The sequence below is a fragment of the Melanostigma gelatinosum genome (genome assembly GCF_949748355.1).
Source record: "Melanostigma gelatinosum genome assembly, chromosome: 13".
NCBI classification, from domain to species: domain Eukaryota; kingdom Metazoa; phylum Chordata; class Actinopteri; order Perciformes; family Zoarcidae; genus Melanostigma; species Melanostigma gelatinosum.
The window spans coordinates 25,008,368-25,026,079 of record NC_136646.1 but is presented as its reverse complement, the minus strand read 5'-3'; the positions used below and the strand labels follow the sequence as shown (position 1 = coordinate 25,026,079).

Below are 17,712 nucleotides of genomic sequence, written 5' to 3'. Positions count from 1 at the left end.
ATGTTTCTCTCATTCCTGCACAAAGCTCTACAAACGCATATATTGCACATTTTATTGATAGTATTTCTCTATTTACAATATGTTTCTGGACTTCTGCAGTTTTGGCTTTCTTTTTATTTTTCTTACGATGTTTACTGTTATGCACCAAACAAAAAAGGAGAATTCCTCAGTCTGATGCAGAAACACGATCCAATCATCTTGTATAATTATCATCTCATCCTGGTGCTCTGGTACATTTAAAAGAAAACATTTTGAGGAATAATAAACTGCTTTATTGAGTTAAAATCTCTGGTTTCTATTGTTGATATCCAGGGCTGATTTTCATGTGACGATCTAATGACTGAATGAGGCGATCTGATGGCTGAGCCCACTGATGTATTTCCAGTACAATGAACTGGTTTTCTGTGGTGACATTTACTGCTTAAAGAGAAGAACATGAAGATCTTAAAGATGATCTCTTTTAACGACGGAGCTGAATCCTGAATGAGCGTTCGCATCATTAAGTTAGTGGACCAGAATGTTTCTATCTTAAAGATGTTGTTGACACAGTTTTACCAGAAGAAGAGACCGTTTTTCAGTGTCTCTGCTGCTGATTTGATGGAGAGAATGAACTCGATGGGAACCCTGGATGTGTGGTTGAACCCGGCCAGCTTCACCACTCCATTCCCAAGATTATTCATGCAGCTTTCAGCTAAATTGTCTCTGAAATTACCGCTCGTTAGCATTGATTTGTGCTCATCACGTCATGTAAACTATTTACAGAAGTAAAACGGTGGTTTTCTACACGAAGAGGTGGAGAAACACGGAGAAGACGAGGAGGTGGAGGACGAGGAAGAGGAAGGGGGAGTGAGCAGGAGCTCCCCCGCTGGTGGGAGAGGTCACGTTGGTGGGCGCTGTGGTGTTGGTGGTGTTGGTGGAGGAGGATAAGAAGCCCACCGTTTGAGACAGAAAGCTCCGGAAGCGGCTCAGTTTGTCCAAGACCTTCACTGATGACACTCGTGTTTCGCTGGTGGCGTCTTCAGATGATAACACTTCTGCCTGGAACCAGGACCCGTCCAGCTTACACATCATCGGACCTCCAGAGTCACCCTAAACACACACACACACACACGCACACGTTCAACATTCGCTCGACAAGAAAGTGAAAGCATAAAATATTTTTTGGGGGCATTTTTAATGTCTTCATTTGATAGAGGAGAGACGGGAAACGTAGTACGTACGGAAGTGTCCTAAAGCTGCATTCTCTCTAGTGTCCACCAGGGGGCGACTCCTCTGGTTGTATAGAAGTCTATAGAAAATGACTCTACTTCTCTCTTGATTTATTACCTCAGTAAACATTGTAAACATGAGTTTATGTCTCAATCTCTAGTTTCAAGTCTTCTTCAATACAGCATGATGTTCATTTAGTACATTATGCTCCATTTAGAGTCACACAGACCATAAAGCAGGGGATGCTTTAGGGCGGGGCTACACGCTGATTGACAGGTCTCTATCAGAGACGTATAAGCCGTCTCTACGTCACTCCTCAGTCCAGATATGCTCACTTCCTGTTCGCTGGTTGCTTTATAACGTCAGTCCACAAATCAATGTGTGACGTCACGACGACTACGTTCACTTTATATTTACAGTCCAGGCTCAAATATCTGCTGCGCAAAGGATTGTGGGTCAGAAAAGCATGCTGTGTGACTGGATGCAGAAGAACATCCTGGTATTTTTGACATACTACGTATTGGGACATACTAAATCTTTTCCTGGCTCACGACATAGTGTGCTAGTTTGGGTACTGGAACGCAAAGTGAGTCCTTGCGATAGAGGCGGATGTTGAATCCGACCTATGACCCCTGATGCATGTCTTTCTCTCGCTCTCCGTGACTCTCAATATCAAATAAAGACAGAATTATCTTCAGAACCTCCTGCTCTGGTTCCTCACCTGCTCCAGTGTGAACAGTCCGGTACAAATGCTGTCACTGGACGACGACGCGTTCCCACAATCCTCCACCGAGGTCTGGAACTCCTGCAGAACTCCTTCCTCTGATAATGAAACAAAACAAGGAAACCGTTAGAGGTGGAACATCTGAAATCAAAACCCAGACGGGCAGGAACCGGGACTAACTGATTTGATCTGGAGAGGTGAAGCGATGCGGAGCGTGGTTCTGGACTCACCGCCTCCTCGCCCGGAGCTCCAGCCCGCAGCCCAGCACGTGGAGCCCACGGAGAAGGTCCGACCGTCGTCCATGCAGACGGGCTGGATGTAGTCGGACAGGCTGGGTCGGGATGCCAGTTTCAGCACTGCGATATTGGACCCAGTCAGGTTGCTCATGGTGATATTTCTCACTTTCAGCATCACCTCAAAGGGGTTGGATCCGTTCTGCTTCAACCGACCCAGCACAACGGTCCAGTCAGACGGCGTGGGAGAGCTGTGGGGGGGATTCAAAACAACCTGGTCATTTCCTGTTTACGTGAAACAGAACCACACCGTCCAGGACTTCCCTCCAGGTGTCAAGCTCACCTGGAGAAGCAGTTGGAGCTGCTCAACACAGAGTCCGCGCCCACCAGAGTCCCCCCACACATGTGACTTCCATTCTTCTGAAGGCTCGCCATCCACGGCCACGTGCCCGCCGTCGCTACGAAGCTGCCCCCCAAAACACGTGAGTTCATCGGGGCTCGGCCACAGACCACCGCTGGAGGAACAATGACATTTACTGAGTTTATTCCTCTCATCTTATTCATTTCTACTGGAGAAGACAGACATCTCTACACTGGAACCATTAGACTGATCAAAAACACTGCAGGTGGTCAACTGTCCCTTTCAGTACACATAAGTGGTACTTGTGCTGAGTATTTCCATGTTCTGCTGCATCTCAGAGGTTCATATTGTACTTGTTACTGTACTACATCTCAGAGGTACTGTTAGATCCTGGGGTACTTCTGGCCCGATACGGGTCTACTTACTGACTCAGCTCTCTATTGAAAGATTGTCGAGCTGGTGTTCTTGCGAGGGAACTCGCCTGGCTCTTCTAACTGCCGTTACTCCCGACGTCTACCCTGCTTCCTCCGGTCTGAGTGCACTCGGTCGAGGGGCCACCCTGACCCCGGGCGCTCCTACCGGTCGCGTCGGTTATGGCAGCTTCCCTCTTCTGGATCCGTGCTCTTGGTAAATGCCAGGTTAGGTTTTAACGGCTAGGATCACTTCTAAAACCGTAAGGGATTGTTAAGTGGATTCGGTCTCTAGGATAACCTTACAGAACTCAGTTGTTAGACATACAATGGATTTAACTTTTTACTGCCACGAGGAACTTTTACTACTTGAGCAAATAAATGCAATTGAGAAATTTACTTTAAATGCATATTAGATATTTATTGCAGGTTATATTTAGTTAGTTAGCAAGGGTTAAGCTACAGCTCACATCAAATGTTACTACACTTGATTTGATACTTTAATCGTCTTCTTAGGTTATACTCATTAGTTTAGATGTCGAGACGGCTCGGTGGGAGCTGGATTTCAATGGTGCGATGAAAAGGTTCTTTTGGAGTTGTTAGGAGTGAAGGTCTGGCCGGACCCTCGGTCTTCCTGCTCTCGCAGCGGAGTCCGTTCAACAGTCCTCAAGGCTCAGTACAAAGTCTTTCTAGGACTGCTGCGTCTTCTCCGTTGTTCAGTTGTTAAAGTCGAGCAGTGGGGAGAAGAAAATCTCCGTCTTTCAATTCTTTGTCCACGAACTGCGGTCTTCTTTCCGTGAACAGAGACGAAGTCCTCAAATACTTCAGTTGCGATCGTCCGTATCTTCTTCTCAGAGCACTTGGACGGCTCTCGTGTAGAAATCCCAGTTTGGGGCTTGCAAGCGTCTCCTTTTATCCTTGATTTGGGCTATCTGCTCCCCCCCACCTTTCCTGAACGCATGATCTTCACCCCTCCTTTTTGTGTGTGCGTTTGTCTCACCCGACTTTCTTCTGGCCTGTATGACTCATCTCTTGCAACACTTTTACATGTCTTATGACTGATTTTTGACCCACACCCAAAAACATCTGTTCCTGACTCACTCAGTCTGCTGACACACCATGACTTAACACTTTTTCCACATCTCAGCTCCGATACACAGATCATTATTATAATCAGCTTATACATTTGTTCAATCACTCTATGCATTAAACATTCGTCATATATTGATTATAAAACTTATCTTTCGATGACATTTCAACTATTGATTTCTGACTATATGCTTTGTGCTTTTATATCCTGACTTTCCCCTGAACGTGTATGGAGGCAGCTCTCGTGATCTCAACTCTTCTTGACAGTACACATCCAGTAACACCAGAGATAACAGTAAAACATGTTAATGATCAATCAACACTGTTACTTGAACTACATTTGAAGCTAATCTTGTACGAAAACATCTTTAAAAGTTAAAAATAGGAAGTTGAACCAGTGTTTAGCGTCTGGACTCACGTCTGGCTGTGGTGGTTGGAGGGACGGTGGTTGGAGGCACGGTGGTTGGAGGGACGGTGGTTGGCGAGACGGTGGTTGGAGGGACGGTGGTTGGAGGGACGGTGGTTGGAGAGACGGTGGTTGGAGAGACGGTGGTTGGAGGGACGGTGGTTGGAGAGACGGTGGTTGGAGAGACGGTGGTTGGAGAGACGGTGGTTGGAGGGACGGTGGTTGGAGGTGGTGGCAGACCAGCACAGGTGACGTTGAGGTCACTGTCGATCCCGCTGGATTTGAAGGTGACGTAGCCCGGCTGATTGCTGGTGATCTTGCCGTTGATCCAGGACTGGTACCGGGACACTCTGGCATAGACTCCTGGGAAGTTAGGCAAGGCACAACCTCTTCCAAAACTCACGACTCCCTCCTGGATCCAGACTCCGCCCTGCTTGCTCACCTGCGGACCGCCCGAGTCCCCCTTTAAGCAGAGAAACATTCAGGAGAGGGAACCTGTGCAGGAGGTCAAGTGTGAGCCAAACACCTGAGTGAAGATGATCACCTGACAGGAGTCCTTCCCTCCAGCACGGAGCCCGGCGCAGATCATGTTGTCTGTGATTCTGCCCACTCCATAGTCACAGTTACACTGTCTGTTCCCCGTGATTGGCACCTCCACCTCCATCAGGGTTTCTGGGGCCGGAAGGTTCACTAAAGAGACACAGATACAGTTCAATAAACAGCACATGACTTTTAGAGCTACCCTGTAACTCTCTGACCACTAGCAGCGCTACACGGAGCAATATTTTGTTTATTTGTCCTCAGGAGACCACCTCCAGTTCTGAAAAGTGAAGCCAAAGCTTCACATGTTAAAGCTGCATTCTCTCTAGTGTCCAGCAGGGGGCGACTCCTCTGGTTGTATAGAAGTCTATAGAAAATGACTCTACTTCTCTCTTGAGTTATTCCCTCAGTAAACATTGTAAACATGAGTTTATGTCTCAATCTCTAGTTTCAAGTCTTCTTCAGTACAGCATGATGTTCATTTAGTACATTATGGTCCATTTAGAGTCACACAGACCATAAAGCAGGGGATGCTTCAAAGCTTACTGAATCTATTTTTGGCAGACTAAACAGTTGAATGGCTGTTGGAACGCACAGATGGATTTAAACAATTCAAAATATCTATAAAATAATGGCTTCTTACATTTTTCGTGAGGATAAGCCCTTTAACGCTTGAGTGAACTTTAACTTTCCTCCAGCCAATGAAAAGATGATCTTTAGTTGTTACCGTCCTGCTATCTCTGAGAACCTCTCTGACCCACCTCCAAATCCAATGTTACCCCAGCCGGTGACCCAGGAGTCGGTGCCGCTGTGGAAGCTGCTGCCTGGAGCCGCCAGGCAGACGGGCAAAATGTAGTTGGTGAAAGTCACCGGTGAGGAGAGCTTCAGGAGGCTGATGTCGTTGTCATCGGTTTCGGAGTTGTAGCCGGGGTGATTGATGACCTGTGTCACCGTCTGTTGCACCTCATTGGGGTTGTTGCCCTGCTGGTTCTGGCGACCCAGATACACAACCACGATGCTGGGGATGGGGCTGAAGAGACACAGACTCATTAAAGCAGAGCCCTTCAGGGGAAATCAAAAACCAGTAGAATGTGCTCTGGTCTCGATGCTCACGGTTGGAAGCAGTGAGCAGCAGTCAGCACCCATTGACTGTTGATGAGCGATCCTCCACAGGAGTGGCTCCCAGATATGTGCAGACTGACTTGCCAGGGCCAGCTTCCCTCAGGGGCCGCCTGGCCCCCAACGATCCTGGTGTTGAGCAGAGGCCGACCGCACACTGAAGACAGACGGACATAGTGAGCAGCACCGCCGTGCCTCCTGACGGGATGACCTCAGGTCTAATCCAACAGTTACTCTCATTTCATAATTCATCGAAAATACTAACGACAATGAAACTACGAACAAAGCAACAGAAGTCCCATCAGCATGTTGACAGGTGGAAAGGAAGTAAAGAAAAACATAAAACTGACTTACCATTGAGTTGTGAGTGACACTCTGAAAAACAGAAAACAAAGAAAAGGTAAAGGAAAAGAAAACAGCAAGTATCCACAACTCAGAGGCTGGAAACTACTGTCGCCCATTTACTATTACTTCTATATTACTTATATTCATTCAAATTATTCAATTCATTGCATTAAATTGTTGGAAAAAACACGAGGTGGAGATATCCCGACTTTAGTCTCTAGAATGGGTCAAACTCCAAAAGCACAGTGATCCTACACTTCCCATAATGCAACTCTTTCAGAATGTTTCATCCAGAGCTACAGAGGACATTTTCTACTTTTCAAATGTTTTCATCATCATTTCCCTTTATGCCTCTTGGCATGTAGGGCAGCAACAAAAGTCTTCCTCTCCTGTCTGTCCTGGGCGAGTCTCTGGATGCTGCCCCATGATTGGTTCAGGCTCTGCGTCTCCTTCTCCACAGTTCTTCTCCATGTCTTTCTTGGTCGGCCTCTTTTTCTTTTCCCTTCTGGTGTCCAATGTAAGGCTGTTCTTGTGATATCAGCAAGATCTTTCCTCAACACATGTCCTATCCATCCCCATCTTCTTCTCATTAGGATGGTATTCGTCTTAAACTTGGTGTGGAAGGTTGATAGTCTGTTGAGGTCTTCTTGTGTCATAGGGTTAGAGTTAGAGTGTTATTACTCCAGTTATATTAGTGTTATACTGTGACTGCTGCTAGTGTTATTACTACAGTTGTATTAGTGTACTACTGTTACTGCTAGTGTTATTACTACAGTTATATTAGTGTTATACTGTTACTGCTGCTAGTGTTATTACTACAGTTGTATTAGTGTACTACTGTTACTGCTAGTGTTATTACTACAGTTGTATTAGTGTACTACTGTCACTGCTGCTAGTGTTATTACTACAGTTGTATTATTGTACTACTGTTACTGCTGCTAGTGTTATTACTACAGTTGTATTAGTGTACTACTGTTACTGCTGCTAGTGTTATTACTACAGTTGTATTAGTGTACTACTGTTACTGCTGCTGGTGTTATTACTACAGTTGTATTCGTGTACTACTGTTACTACTGTTACTGCTGCTAGTGTTATTACTACAGTTGTATTGGTGTTCTACTGTTACTGCTGCTAGTGTTATTACTACAGTTGTATTGGTGTTCTACTGTTACTGCTGCTAGTGTTTTTACTACAGTTGTATTTTTGTACTACTGTTACTGCTGCTAGTGTTATTACTACAGTTGTATTAGTGTTCTACTGTTGCTGCTGCTAGTGTTATTACTACAGTTGTATTCGTGTACTACTGTTACTGCTGCTAGTGTTATTACTACAGTTGTATTAGTGTTCTACTGTTACTGCTGCTAGTGTTATTACTACAGTTGTATTAGTGTTCTACTGTTGCTGCTGCTAGTGTTATTACTACAGTTGTATTGGTGTTCTACTGTTGCTGCTGCTAGTGTTATTACTACAGTTGTATTCGTGTACTACTGTTACTGCTGCTAGTGTTTTTACTACAGTTGTATTTTTGTACTACTGTTACTGCTGCTAGTGTTATTACTACAGTTGTATTAGTGTTCTACTGTTGCTGCTGCTAGTGTTATTACTACAGTTGTATTCGTGTACTACTGTTACTGCTGCTAGTGTTATTACTACAGTTGTATTAGTGTTCTACTGTTACTGCTGCTAGTGTTATTACTACAGTTGTATTAGTGTTCTACTGTTGCTGCTGCTAGTGTTATTACTACAGTTGTATTAGTGTTCTACTGTTGCTGCTGCTAGTGTTATTACTACAGTTGTATTGGTGTTCTACTGTTACTGCTGCTAGTGTTATTACTGCAGTTGTATTCGTGTTATACTGTTACTGCTGCTAGTGTTATTACTACAGTTGTATTTGTGTTCTACTGTTACTGCTGCTAGTGTTATTACTACAGTTGTATTAGTGTACTACTGTTACTGCTGCTAGTGTTATTACTACAGTTGTATTAGTGTTCTACTGTTACTGCTGCTAGTGTTATTACTACAGTTGTATTAGTGTTCTACTGTTACTGCTGCTAGTGTTATTACTACAGTTGTATTAGTGTTCTACTGTTACTGCTGCTAGTGTTATTACTACAGTTGTATTAGTGTTCTACTGTTACTGCTGCTAGTGTTATTACTACAGTTGTATTAGTGTACTACTGTTACTGCTAGTGTTATTACTACAGTTATATTAGTGTTATACTGTTACTGCTGCTAGTGTTATTACTACAGTTGTATTGGTGTTCTACTGTTACTGCTGCTAGTGTTATTACTACAGTTGTATTAGTGTTCTACTGTTACTGCTGCTAGTGTTATTACTACAGTTGTATTAGTGTTCTACTGTTACTGCTGCTAGTGTTATTACTACAGTTGTATTAGTGTTCTACTGTTACTGCTGCTAGTGTTATTACTACAGTTGTATTAGTGTACTACTGTTACTGCTGCTGGTGTTATTACTACAGTTGTATTAGTGTACTACTGTTACTGCTGCTAGTGTTATTACTACAGTTGTATTATTGTACTACTGTTACTGCTGCTAGTGTTATTACTGCAGTTGTATTCGTGTTATACTGTTACTGCTGCTAGTGTTATTACTACAGTTGTATTAGTGTTCTACTGTTACTGCTGCTAGTGTTATTACTACAGTTGTATTCGTGTTATACTGTTACTGCTGCTAGTGTTATTACTACAGTTGTATTCATGTCATACTGTTACTGCTGCTAGTGTTATTACTACAGTTGTATTAGTGTTCTACTGTTACTGCTGCTAGTGTTATTACTACAGTTGTATTAGTGTTCTACTGTTACTGCTGCTAGTGTTATTACTACAGTTGTATTAGTGTTCTACTGTTACTGCTGCTAGTGTTATTACTACAGTTGTATTAGTGTTATACTGTTACTGCTGCTAGTGTTATTACTACAGTTGTATTAGTGTTCTACTGTTACTGCTGCTAGTGTTATTACTACAGTTGTATTCGTGTTATACTGTTACTGCTGCTAGTGTTATTACTACAGTTGTATTCATGTCATACTGTTACTGCTGCTAGTGTTATTACTACAGTTGTATTAGTGTTCTACTGTTACTGCTGCTAGTGTTATTACTACAGTTGTATTCGTGTTATACTGTTACTGCTGCTAGTGTTATTACTACAGTTGTATTCATGTCATACTGTTACTGCTGCTAGTGTTATTACTACAGTTGTATTCGTGTTCTACTGTTACTGCTGCTGGTGTTATTACTACAGTTGTATTGGTGTTCTACTGTTACTGCTGCTAGTGTTATTACTACAGTTGTATTAGTGTACTACTGTTACTGCTAGTGTTATTACTACAGTTGTATTTGTGTTCTACTGTTACTGCTGCTAGTGTTATTACTACAGTTATATTAGTGTTATACTGTTACTGCTGCTAGTGTTATTACTACAGTTGTATTAGTGTACTACTGTTACTGCTAGTGTTATTACTACAGTTGTATTAGTGTTCTACTGTTCCTGCTGCTAGTGTTATTACTACAGTTATATTAGTGTTATACTGTTACTGCTGCTAGTGTTATTACTACAGTTGTATTAGTGTACTACTGTTACTGCTAGTGTTATTACTACAGTTGTATTAGTGTTCTACTGTTCCTGCTGCTAGTGTTATTACTACAGTTATATTAGTGTTATACTGTTACTGCTGCTAGTGTTATTACTACAGTTGTATTAGTGTACTACTGTTACTGCTAGTGTTATTACTACAGTTGTATTAGTGTTCTACTGTTACTGCTGCTAGTGTTATTACTACAGTTGTATTCGTGTACTACTGTTACTGCTAGTGTTATTACTACAGTTATATTAGTGTTATACTGTTACTGCTGCTAGTGTTATTACTACAGTTGTATTAGTGTTCTACTGTTACTGCTGCTAGTGTTATTACTACAGTTGTATTCGTGTTCTACTGTTACTGCTGCTAGTGTTATTACTACAGTTGTATTCGTGTCATACTGTTACTGCTGCTAGTGTTATTACTACAGTTGTATTAGTGTTCTACTGTTACTGCTGCTAGTGTTATTACTACAGTTGTATTCGTGTTCTACTGTTACTGCTAGTGTTATTACTACAGTTATATTAGTGTTATACTGTTACTGCTGCTAGTGTTATTACTACAGTTGTATTAGTGTACTACTGTTACTGCTAGTATTATTACTACAGTTGTATTAGTGTTATACTGTTACTGCTGCTAGTGTTATTACTACAGTTGTATTTGTGTTATACTGTTACTGCTGCTAGTGTTATTACTACAGTTGTATTAGTGTACTACTGTTACTGCTAGTGTTATTACTACAGTTGTATTTGTGTTATACTGTTACTGCTGCTAGTGTTATTACTACAGTTGTATTAGTGTTCTACTGTTCCTGCTGCTAGTGTACCTGTTCAGCCAGATATTCTTCTTTTCTTCAGTCAATGTTTCGTCATCAGGGACTTAAGGAGGTGTGGCTCCGTGTTTACCTGAAACGCTCCTACAGTGATGAAGGAAGTCTCTTTTGACAGCGACAAACATCCTCTTTGACTGTAGTCTGCCCACATATACCTCTGAATAGAAATGCCCCAAAACTGCTGAAGTTTAAACCACAAATATCTCTTAAGTTACAAAAACTCTTAAAACTACAAAGTGACAAACTGAAGAGATGAAGAAGGTTTGAGTTCCTTGAAGGATCAAATGACATTTGAATGTGTTTTTAATGATACCTGGTCACTGAACCAGAGTCCTTAAAATTAACTCACATTTACACAAATTATAGTGTCTTTAATCGTCAAAGTACAAGTAAAAGAGGCTTTCTGCACACTTAACGAGCTCAGGTGTGGAGCAACTTAAAGCTAATTTAAATCCATGTAATCAGTACAGTAAACAGTACATTCATCATGTGATCACAAGCTCCACATCATCCATCATAATCACATTCAATCTTAAAAAACTACAATAAATGAGAAAAGAAATTGCAACAGAAAAATTACACTATTGATGTAGAATTTCAGTAATAAACCACTTTTATTTTAAAGCAGACCTTTAAAGAAAATTGGATGAAGTTTAAAAAAAAATAGAATGATTTCTTCCCATTTTTAATGATTAAGTCCTGAATAAATCGCTTAAAAACATGCGAGTGAAGCTGCTGCTGTGGTTTTAGTTTTAAAGCTGACAAACACCGACAGGAAACGAGCTTTGAACAAAATGAGCTGTTATCACTTCATGCCCTCCAGACATGTTTAATAACCAGGCTCAGATAAATCTGCTTTCACGAGCTCCTGAAGCTCCACAAAGACTTTTAGAGAACCTGGACACGACTTTACTAACTTTATTGTTCTCTTCTCTCCTACATTTGATCATATTCACGAGTTCAATCCTTTATTATTTTCATATAAATGGGACTCAGGGTTCTCTGAGCACTTTGGTTTTTACATTTTACATTTTATTGCTACTATTTTGTAAAAAGTAGAATTCTAAACGCAGGATTTGCACATGTGATACTTTTACCCCTGTTTATTAATTCAATTAATTCAAATATTCTTACTTCCTCCCCGGTCAGCGGGTCTCTAACGTGATTGGTTCAGGTGTGTGCGGTGAGGAGGGTCTTACCTGATGTCAGCAGAGTCAGCAGAGTGGCCACAGAGATCAGTTTGTAGAGACCCATGACTGAAAAGTCCTCATCATCAGGTCTGCAGAGGCATAAATAACCTTCTTCCTCCTCCTCCTCCTCCAGCACACACACACACACCTGTTCAAAGACACGCCCACCAGCTCACCTGTTCCACACCAGTTCATTTCATTTCACAGGAGAGAGTTGTACTTTTTACTTTTATCTGACTCCTTTAAAGAGAAGTTTATTTATGGAGCACCATTCAGACAGGAAGTAGTTCAAAGAACTGAAAACATGTTCAACACAAGACGTTTAGAAAACAGAACCAATGACTTTAAAATATCATAAAAACAAAAAGCAGTTAAAATTAGAAAGAAATTAAATTTAAGAGAAAATTCGAAGACCAAAGAAAGCTTGTGATCACATGAGAAGTAGAAAGAAATTCAAAATGAGTTATGTCACCAATTTATTGGAAAGAAAAGTGAATTTAATATTTTTTAAGCAGAACTCAGGAAGTTTGTTCACAGAAGTATTATGTATTAAGTTCAACTTCATAATAATAATCTCTCTCAACATGAAGCTCAATATGACTTTTCTATCTTAGTGTCCATCAGGCTCTGCTGTTAGAATCACTTCTTTCTAAGTTGATTTTTTAACTTTAAGTCGGAAGGACCGTCTTCACAAGAGGACGACGTGCTCGTCATCACCGCCCCGGCCGACGGAAACTTCCTGTTTATGTGGAACCTTTAACCGTTCACTGTGTTTATGTGGAACCTTTAACCGTTCACTGTGTTTATGTGGAACCTTTAACCGTTCACTGTGTTCATGTGGAACCTTTAACCGTTCACTGTGTTTATGTGGAACCTTTAACCGTTCACTGTGTTCATGTGGAACCTTTAACCGTTCACTGTGTTTATGTGGAACCTTTAACCGTTCACTGTGTTCATGTGGAACCTTTAACCGTTCACTGTGTTCATGTGGAACCTTTAACCGTTCACTGTGTTTATGTGGAACCTTTAACCGTTCACTGTGTTCATGTGGAACCTTTAACCGTTCACTGTGTTTATGTGGAACCTTTAACCGTTCACTGTGTTCATGTGGAACCTTTAACCGTTCACTGTGTTCATGTGGAACCTTTAACCGTTCACTGTGTTTATGTGGAACCTTTAACCGTTCACTGTGTTTATGTGGAACCTTTAACCGTTCACTGTGTTCATGTGGAACCTTTAACCGTTCACTGTGTTTATGTGGAACCTTTAACCGTTCACTGTGTTCATGTGGAACCTTTAACCGTTCACTGTGTTCATGTGGAACCTTTAACCGTTCACTGTGTTCATGTGGAACCTTTAACCGTTCACTGTGTTTATGTGGAACCTTTAACCGTTCACTGTGTTCATGTGGAACCTTTAACCGTTCACTGTGTTCATGTGGAACCTTTAACCGTTCACTGTGTTCATGTGGAACCTTTAACCGTTCACTGTGTATATGTGGAACCTTTAACCGTTCACTGTGTTCATGTGGAACCTTTAACCGTTCACTGTGTTTATGTGGAACCTTTAACCGTTCACTGTGTATATGTGGAACCTTTAACCGTTCACTGTGTTCATGTGGAACCTTTAACCGTTCACTGTGTTCATGTGGAACCTTTAACCGTTCACTGTGTATATGTGGAACCTTTAACCGTTCACTGTGTTCATGTGGAACCTTTAACCGTTCACTGTGTTCATGTGGAACCTTTAACCGTTCACTGTGTTCATGTGGAACCTTTAACCGTTCACTGTGTTCATGTGGAACCTTTAACCGTTCACTGTGTTTATGTGGAACCTTTAACCGTTCACTGTGTTTATGTGGAACCTTTAACCGTTCACTGTGTTTATGTGGAACCTTTAACCGTTCAGTGTTCATGTGGAACCTTTAACCGTTCACTGTGTTTATGTGGAACCTTTAACCGTTCACTGTGTTTATGTGGAACCTTTAACCGTTCACTGTGTTCATGTGGAACCTTTAACCGTTCACTGTGTTCATGTGGAACCTTTAACCGTTCACTGTGTTTATGTGGAACCTTTAACCGTTCACTGTGTTCATGTGGAACCTTTAACCGTTCACTGTGTATATGTGGAACCTTTAACCGTTCACTGTGTTCATGTGGAACCTTTAACCGTTCACTGTGTTTATGTGGAACCTTTAACCGAACATGAACAGAAGAAACGCCTGTAAGAGGCTCGTATCTCCATACATGTGCAGCCGTTGGCTTGTTTTTGGATGCAGATACCTGAACTGACGTAATTGTTGACGGGATTATTGTTCATCTTCCAGGAACACACTTAGTGGAGGCAAACTGTATCGGCCAGTTAGACGATCAACATTCCTTCATGTGTCACTGAGTGAAACAGGAGGACAGGTACACGTGGTAATCAGAGTCCTTTCAGGAAATGACTGAGACGATCTGATGAACGATCAAGAGCAGAACATGTTGACCTCACAGGTGATCAGAGGAGCTTCATGTGTTCGTCCTGATCCACAGAGACAAGAAACAGAAACAACTAAATCACACGCTGTTAGTCAATTCAATAAATGACTCTTTTTCTGCAGTTTATTTATTTATTCATTTTTCAGGGACAATGCACACTAATAAGTGTAAGTGAGCCAGAGTTAGCCAGAGAGGCTCATTTCCATCTGCTGTCCCCGGCCAGATGTTTCAAGGCAACTAAAATAACAAAATCTCAAATTGAAACGGAGTTAAAATTCATAGAGAAACAGACAGCAACATACAGACAAAACCGAAACACAGCAAAAGAAAAGTGAACGACATTAAAGCAGAGCAGACATAACAGGGTTCAGCATGCGTCACGCAGAACAGCCCCACCTACAGGACAAGCACATAACACTGAAGCACTTCACAGACACAGCAAACAATGGAAAATAGCAACACTGATCAAAACAAATGCACATATAGATGAAACAAGCAGCACAGACAGCACATCAATGCTGGCACACCTGATTGGCAACAAGCCATTCCTTTAAGTGATGCTTGAATGTTGGTACGTGTGTGTGTGTGTGTGTGTGTGTGTGTGTGTGTGTTTGTGTGTGTGTGTGTGGTGGCACAGCATTCCACCAGTGAGCTGCCTTCACAGAGAATGTAGATTTCCTGAACGAGCTTGATGTGGAATGACACAATCACCTCTTGAAGCAGATCCAGTGAGTCTGCTGCTTTCAGTGCTTTGTTTAATGAAATCACTAAGTGGAGGCGGGGCCATACCGTGTACAATTCTAAAAACCAGACACACATCAGTGAATTTAATGATGTTCTCCCAACTCAGGATATGGTGTTTGGTGAGGATATTGCAGTGATGGTGACTTTGGGGTTTTTAGGGCTTGTTTATGGAGAACATTAATAGATTTTAATGTCGTGCTGCTGGCTTGTGCCCAGCTGCTTAAGCAGGAGGTCAGATGGGGACAATCATCGCATTAAAATACAATTTTGCAGCTTGCATGGTTAGACAGTGTCTTATAAATCTAAAATTCATGAGATTAAATGTTAAGACCGTTGTCAAATGTTTTCCCTGTTTTTTAAAAGAGAGATTAGAATCAATAAATCCTAAATATTTGAAATCTGACTCCCTATAGCCTCTCAACAGCAACATAAACATCTGGCTCCAGTGACACTTTGCAAGCTCTCTTTGTGAAGAACATACAAAGTCTTTTTAACATTCAGGTGAATCTGCAGACATGTAGTTATTGTCGAGAAGAGTTGAGCTCACAGAGGAAGCCGCCTTGGATACATACGACACGATCAGGGGAAGGTCAGGATATAAAAAGCATAAAGCATATACTCAGAAATCAATAGTTAAAGTGTAATCGAAAGATAAAGTGTATGATCGTTACATAACGAATGTTTAATACATAGAGTGATTTAACAAATGTAAACCTGATAATAATAATAATAATATGTGTATCTGAGTATAGTGCAGTCTGGGTGTAGAAAGTACGGAGAAAGAGGAAGTGAGCTGAGTGCTGGCCTTAAGAAAATAACGGCTGCAGAGAGAAGAGAAAAATCGAATCAGTGTTTTAAAAGCAAGCGCGTGCTGAATAAAGCGATTAACAACTGTAACTGATTATAACAACTGTAACTGATTATAACAACTGTAACTGATTATAATAACTGTAACTGATTATAATAACTGTAACTGATTATAACAACTGTAACTGTGATTATGATAACTAATCTGTGTTAGAAATGTGTGAGTGTAGGAAAAGGGGAAGTGCAACAGATGTTGAACACCCAGACACGCGCAGAGCTTGATTGAGTAAGCGCCCAGACAGGGAAGTTGGGGTGATTTCCTCATGCACACACACACAATGTAGGTACTTTTCGAAGCACATGCACCAAATCAATGATGTCATGTTCATCATGGGCTGAGGGAGGACGTGTTGAGGAAGAGGGGGGAGAGACGCGAGAGGCAGCCCAAAAGTGTTGTAAAAGAAGTAACTTGCAAACAGCAAGACGGGATTTCTACACGAGCCGTCCAGACGCTCTGAGAAGGAGATACGGACGATCGCAACTGAAGTATTCGAGGACTTCGTCTCTGTTCACGGAAAGAAGACCGCTGTTCGTGGACAAAGATTGAAAGACGGAGATTTTCCTCTCCCCACTGCTCGACTTTAACAACTGAACAACGGAGGAACACGGCAGTCCTAGAAAGACTTTGTACTGAGCCTTGAGGACTGTTGAACGGACTCCGCTGCAGAGCAGGAGGACCGAGGGTCCGGCCAGACCTTCACTCCTAACAACTCCAAAAGAACCTTTTCATCGCACCTTTGGAATCCAGCTCCCACCGAGCCGTCTCGACATCTAAAACTAATGAGTATAATCTAAGAAGAAAATTAAAGTAACGAATCAAGTGTAGTGACATTTAATGTGAGCTGTAGCTTAACCCTTGCTAACTAACTAAATATAACCTGCAATAAATATCTAATCTGCATTTAAAGTAAATTTCTCAAGTGCATTTATTTGCTCGAGTAGTAAAAAGATCCTCGTGGCAGTAAAAAGTTAAATCCATTGTATGTCTAACAACTGAGCTCTGTAAGGTTATCCTAGAGACCGAATCCACTTAACAATCCCTTACGGTTTTAGAAGTGATCCTAGCCGTTAAAACCTAACCTGGCATTTACCAAGAGCACGGATCCAGAAGAGGGAAGCTGCCATAACTGACGCGACCGGTAGGAGCGCCCGGGGTCAGGGTGGCCCCTCGACCGAGTGCACTCAGACCGGAGGAAGCAGGGTAGACGTCGGGAGTAACGGCAGTTAGAAGAGCCAGGCGAGTTCCCTCGCAAGAACACCAGCTCGACAATCTTTCAACAGAGAGCTGAGTCAGTAAGTAGCCCCGTATCGGGCCAGAAGTACCCCAGGATCTAACACTATGTAGTGAGTTCACATTGAATCTACTGGACAGTGATATGGATTATGATTGCCGGGAACACGAAGCCTCAGGCGTGTTTCATCCGGTAAGCGTTCAAACTGGTTTCGCCGGACGCAGCGGTTGGTGTTGATGGGATGTTTATGGGATGTACCAGGTCCTGTTGTTCTCTGCAGTGAATACTATTCATGTGAGGTAATGATGGGAGGATTCTGTTATTCACATTCA

At 42.0% G+C, this 17,712-nt stretch overlaps 1 protein-coding gene across 1 annotated transcript in view; it reads right to left on the bottom strand.

Annotated features, from left to right (window-relative positions):
* LOC306786573 (transmembrane protease serine 9) overlaps positions 1-12,127 on the bottom strand; it is a 12,930-nt gene extending 803 nt beyond the window's left edge. The window contains exons 1-10 of the mRNA XM_079281384.1: positions 12,067-12,127; positions 6,446-6,466; positions 6,086-6,248; positions 5,734-6,002; positions 4,977-5,122; positions 4,445-4,895; positions 2,510-2,681; positions 2,164-2,417; positions 1,931-2,031; positions 1-1,089 (exon numbers count right to left, since the gene is read on the bottom strand). The exon at positions 1-1,089 is cut by the window's left edge and continues 803 nt beyond it. Of these exons, the coding sequence (XP_079137510.1) occupies positions 781-1,089; positions 1,931-2,031; positions 2,164-2,417; positions 2,510-2,681; positions 4,445-4,895; positions 4,977-5,122; positions 5,734-6,002; positions 6,086-6,248; positions 6,446-6,466; positions 12,067-12,121 (1,941 nt within the window). The 5' untranslated portion in view covers positions 12,122-12,127 and the 3' untranslated portion in view covers positions 1-780. The remainder of the gene's footprint in view (positions 1,090-1,930; positions 2,032-2,163; positions 2,418-2,509; positions 2,682-4,444; positions 4,896-4,976; positions 5,123-5,733; positions 6,003-6,085; positions 6,249-6,445; positions 6,467-12,066) is intronic.
* Between the last annotated feature and the right edge of the window lie 5,585 nt (positions 12,128-17,712).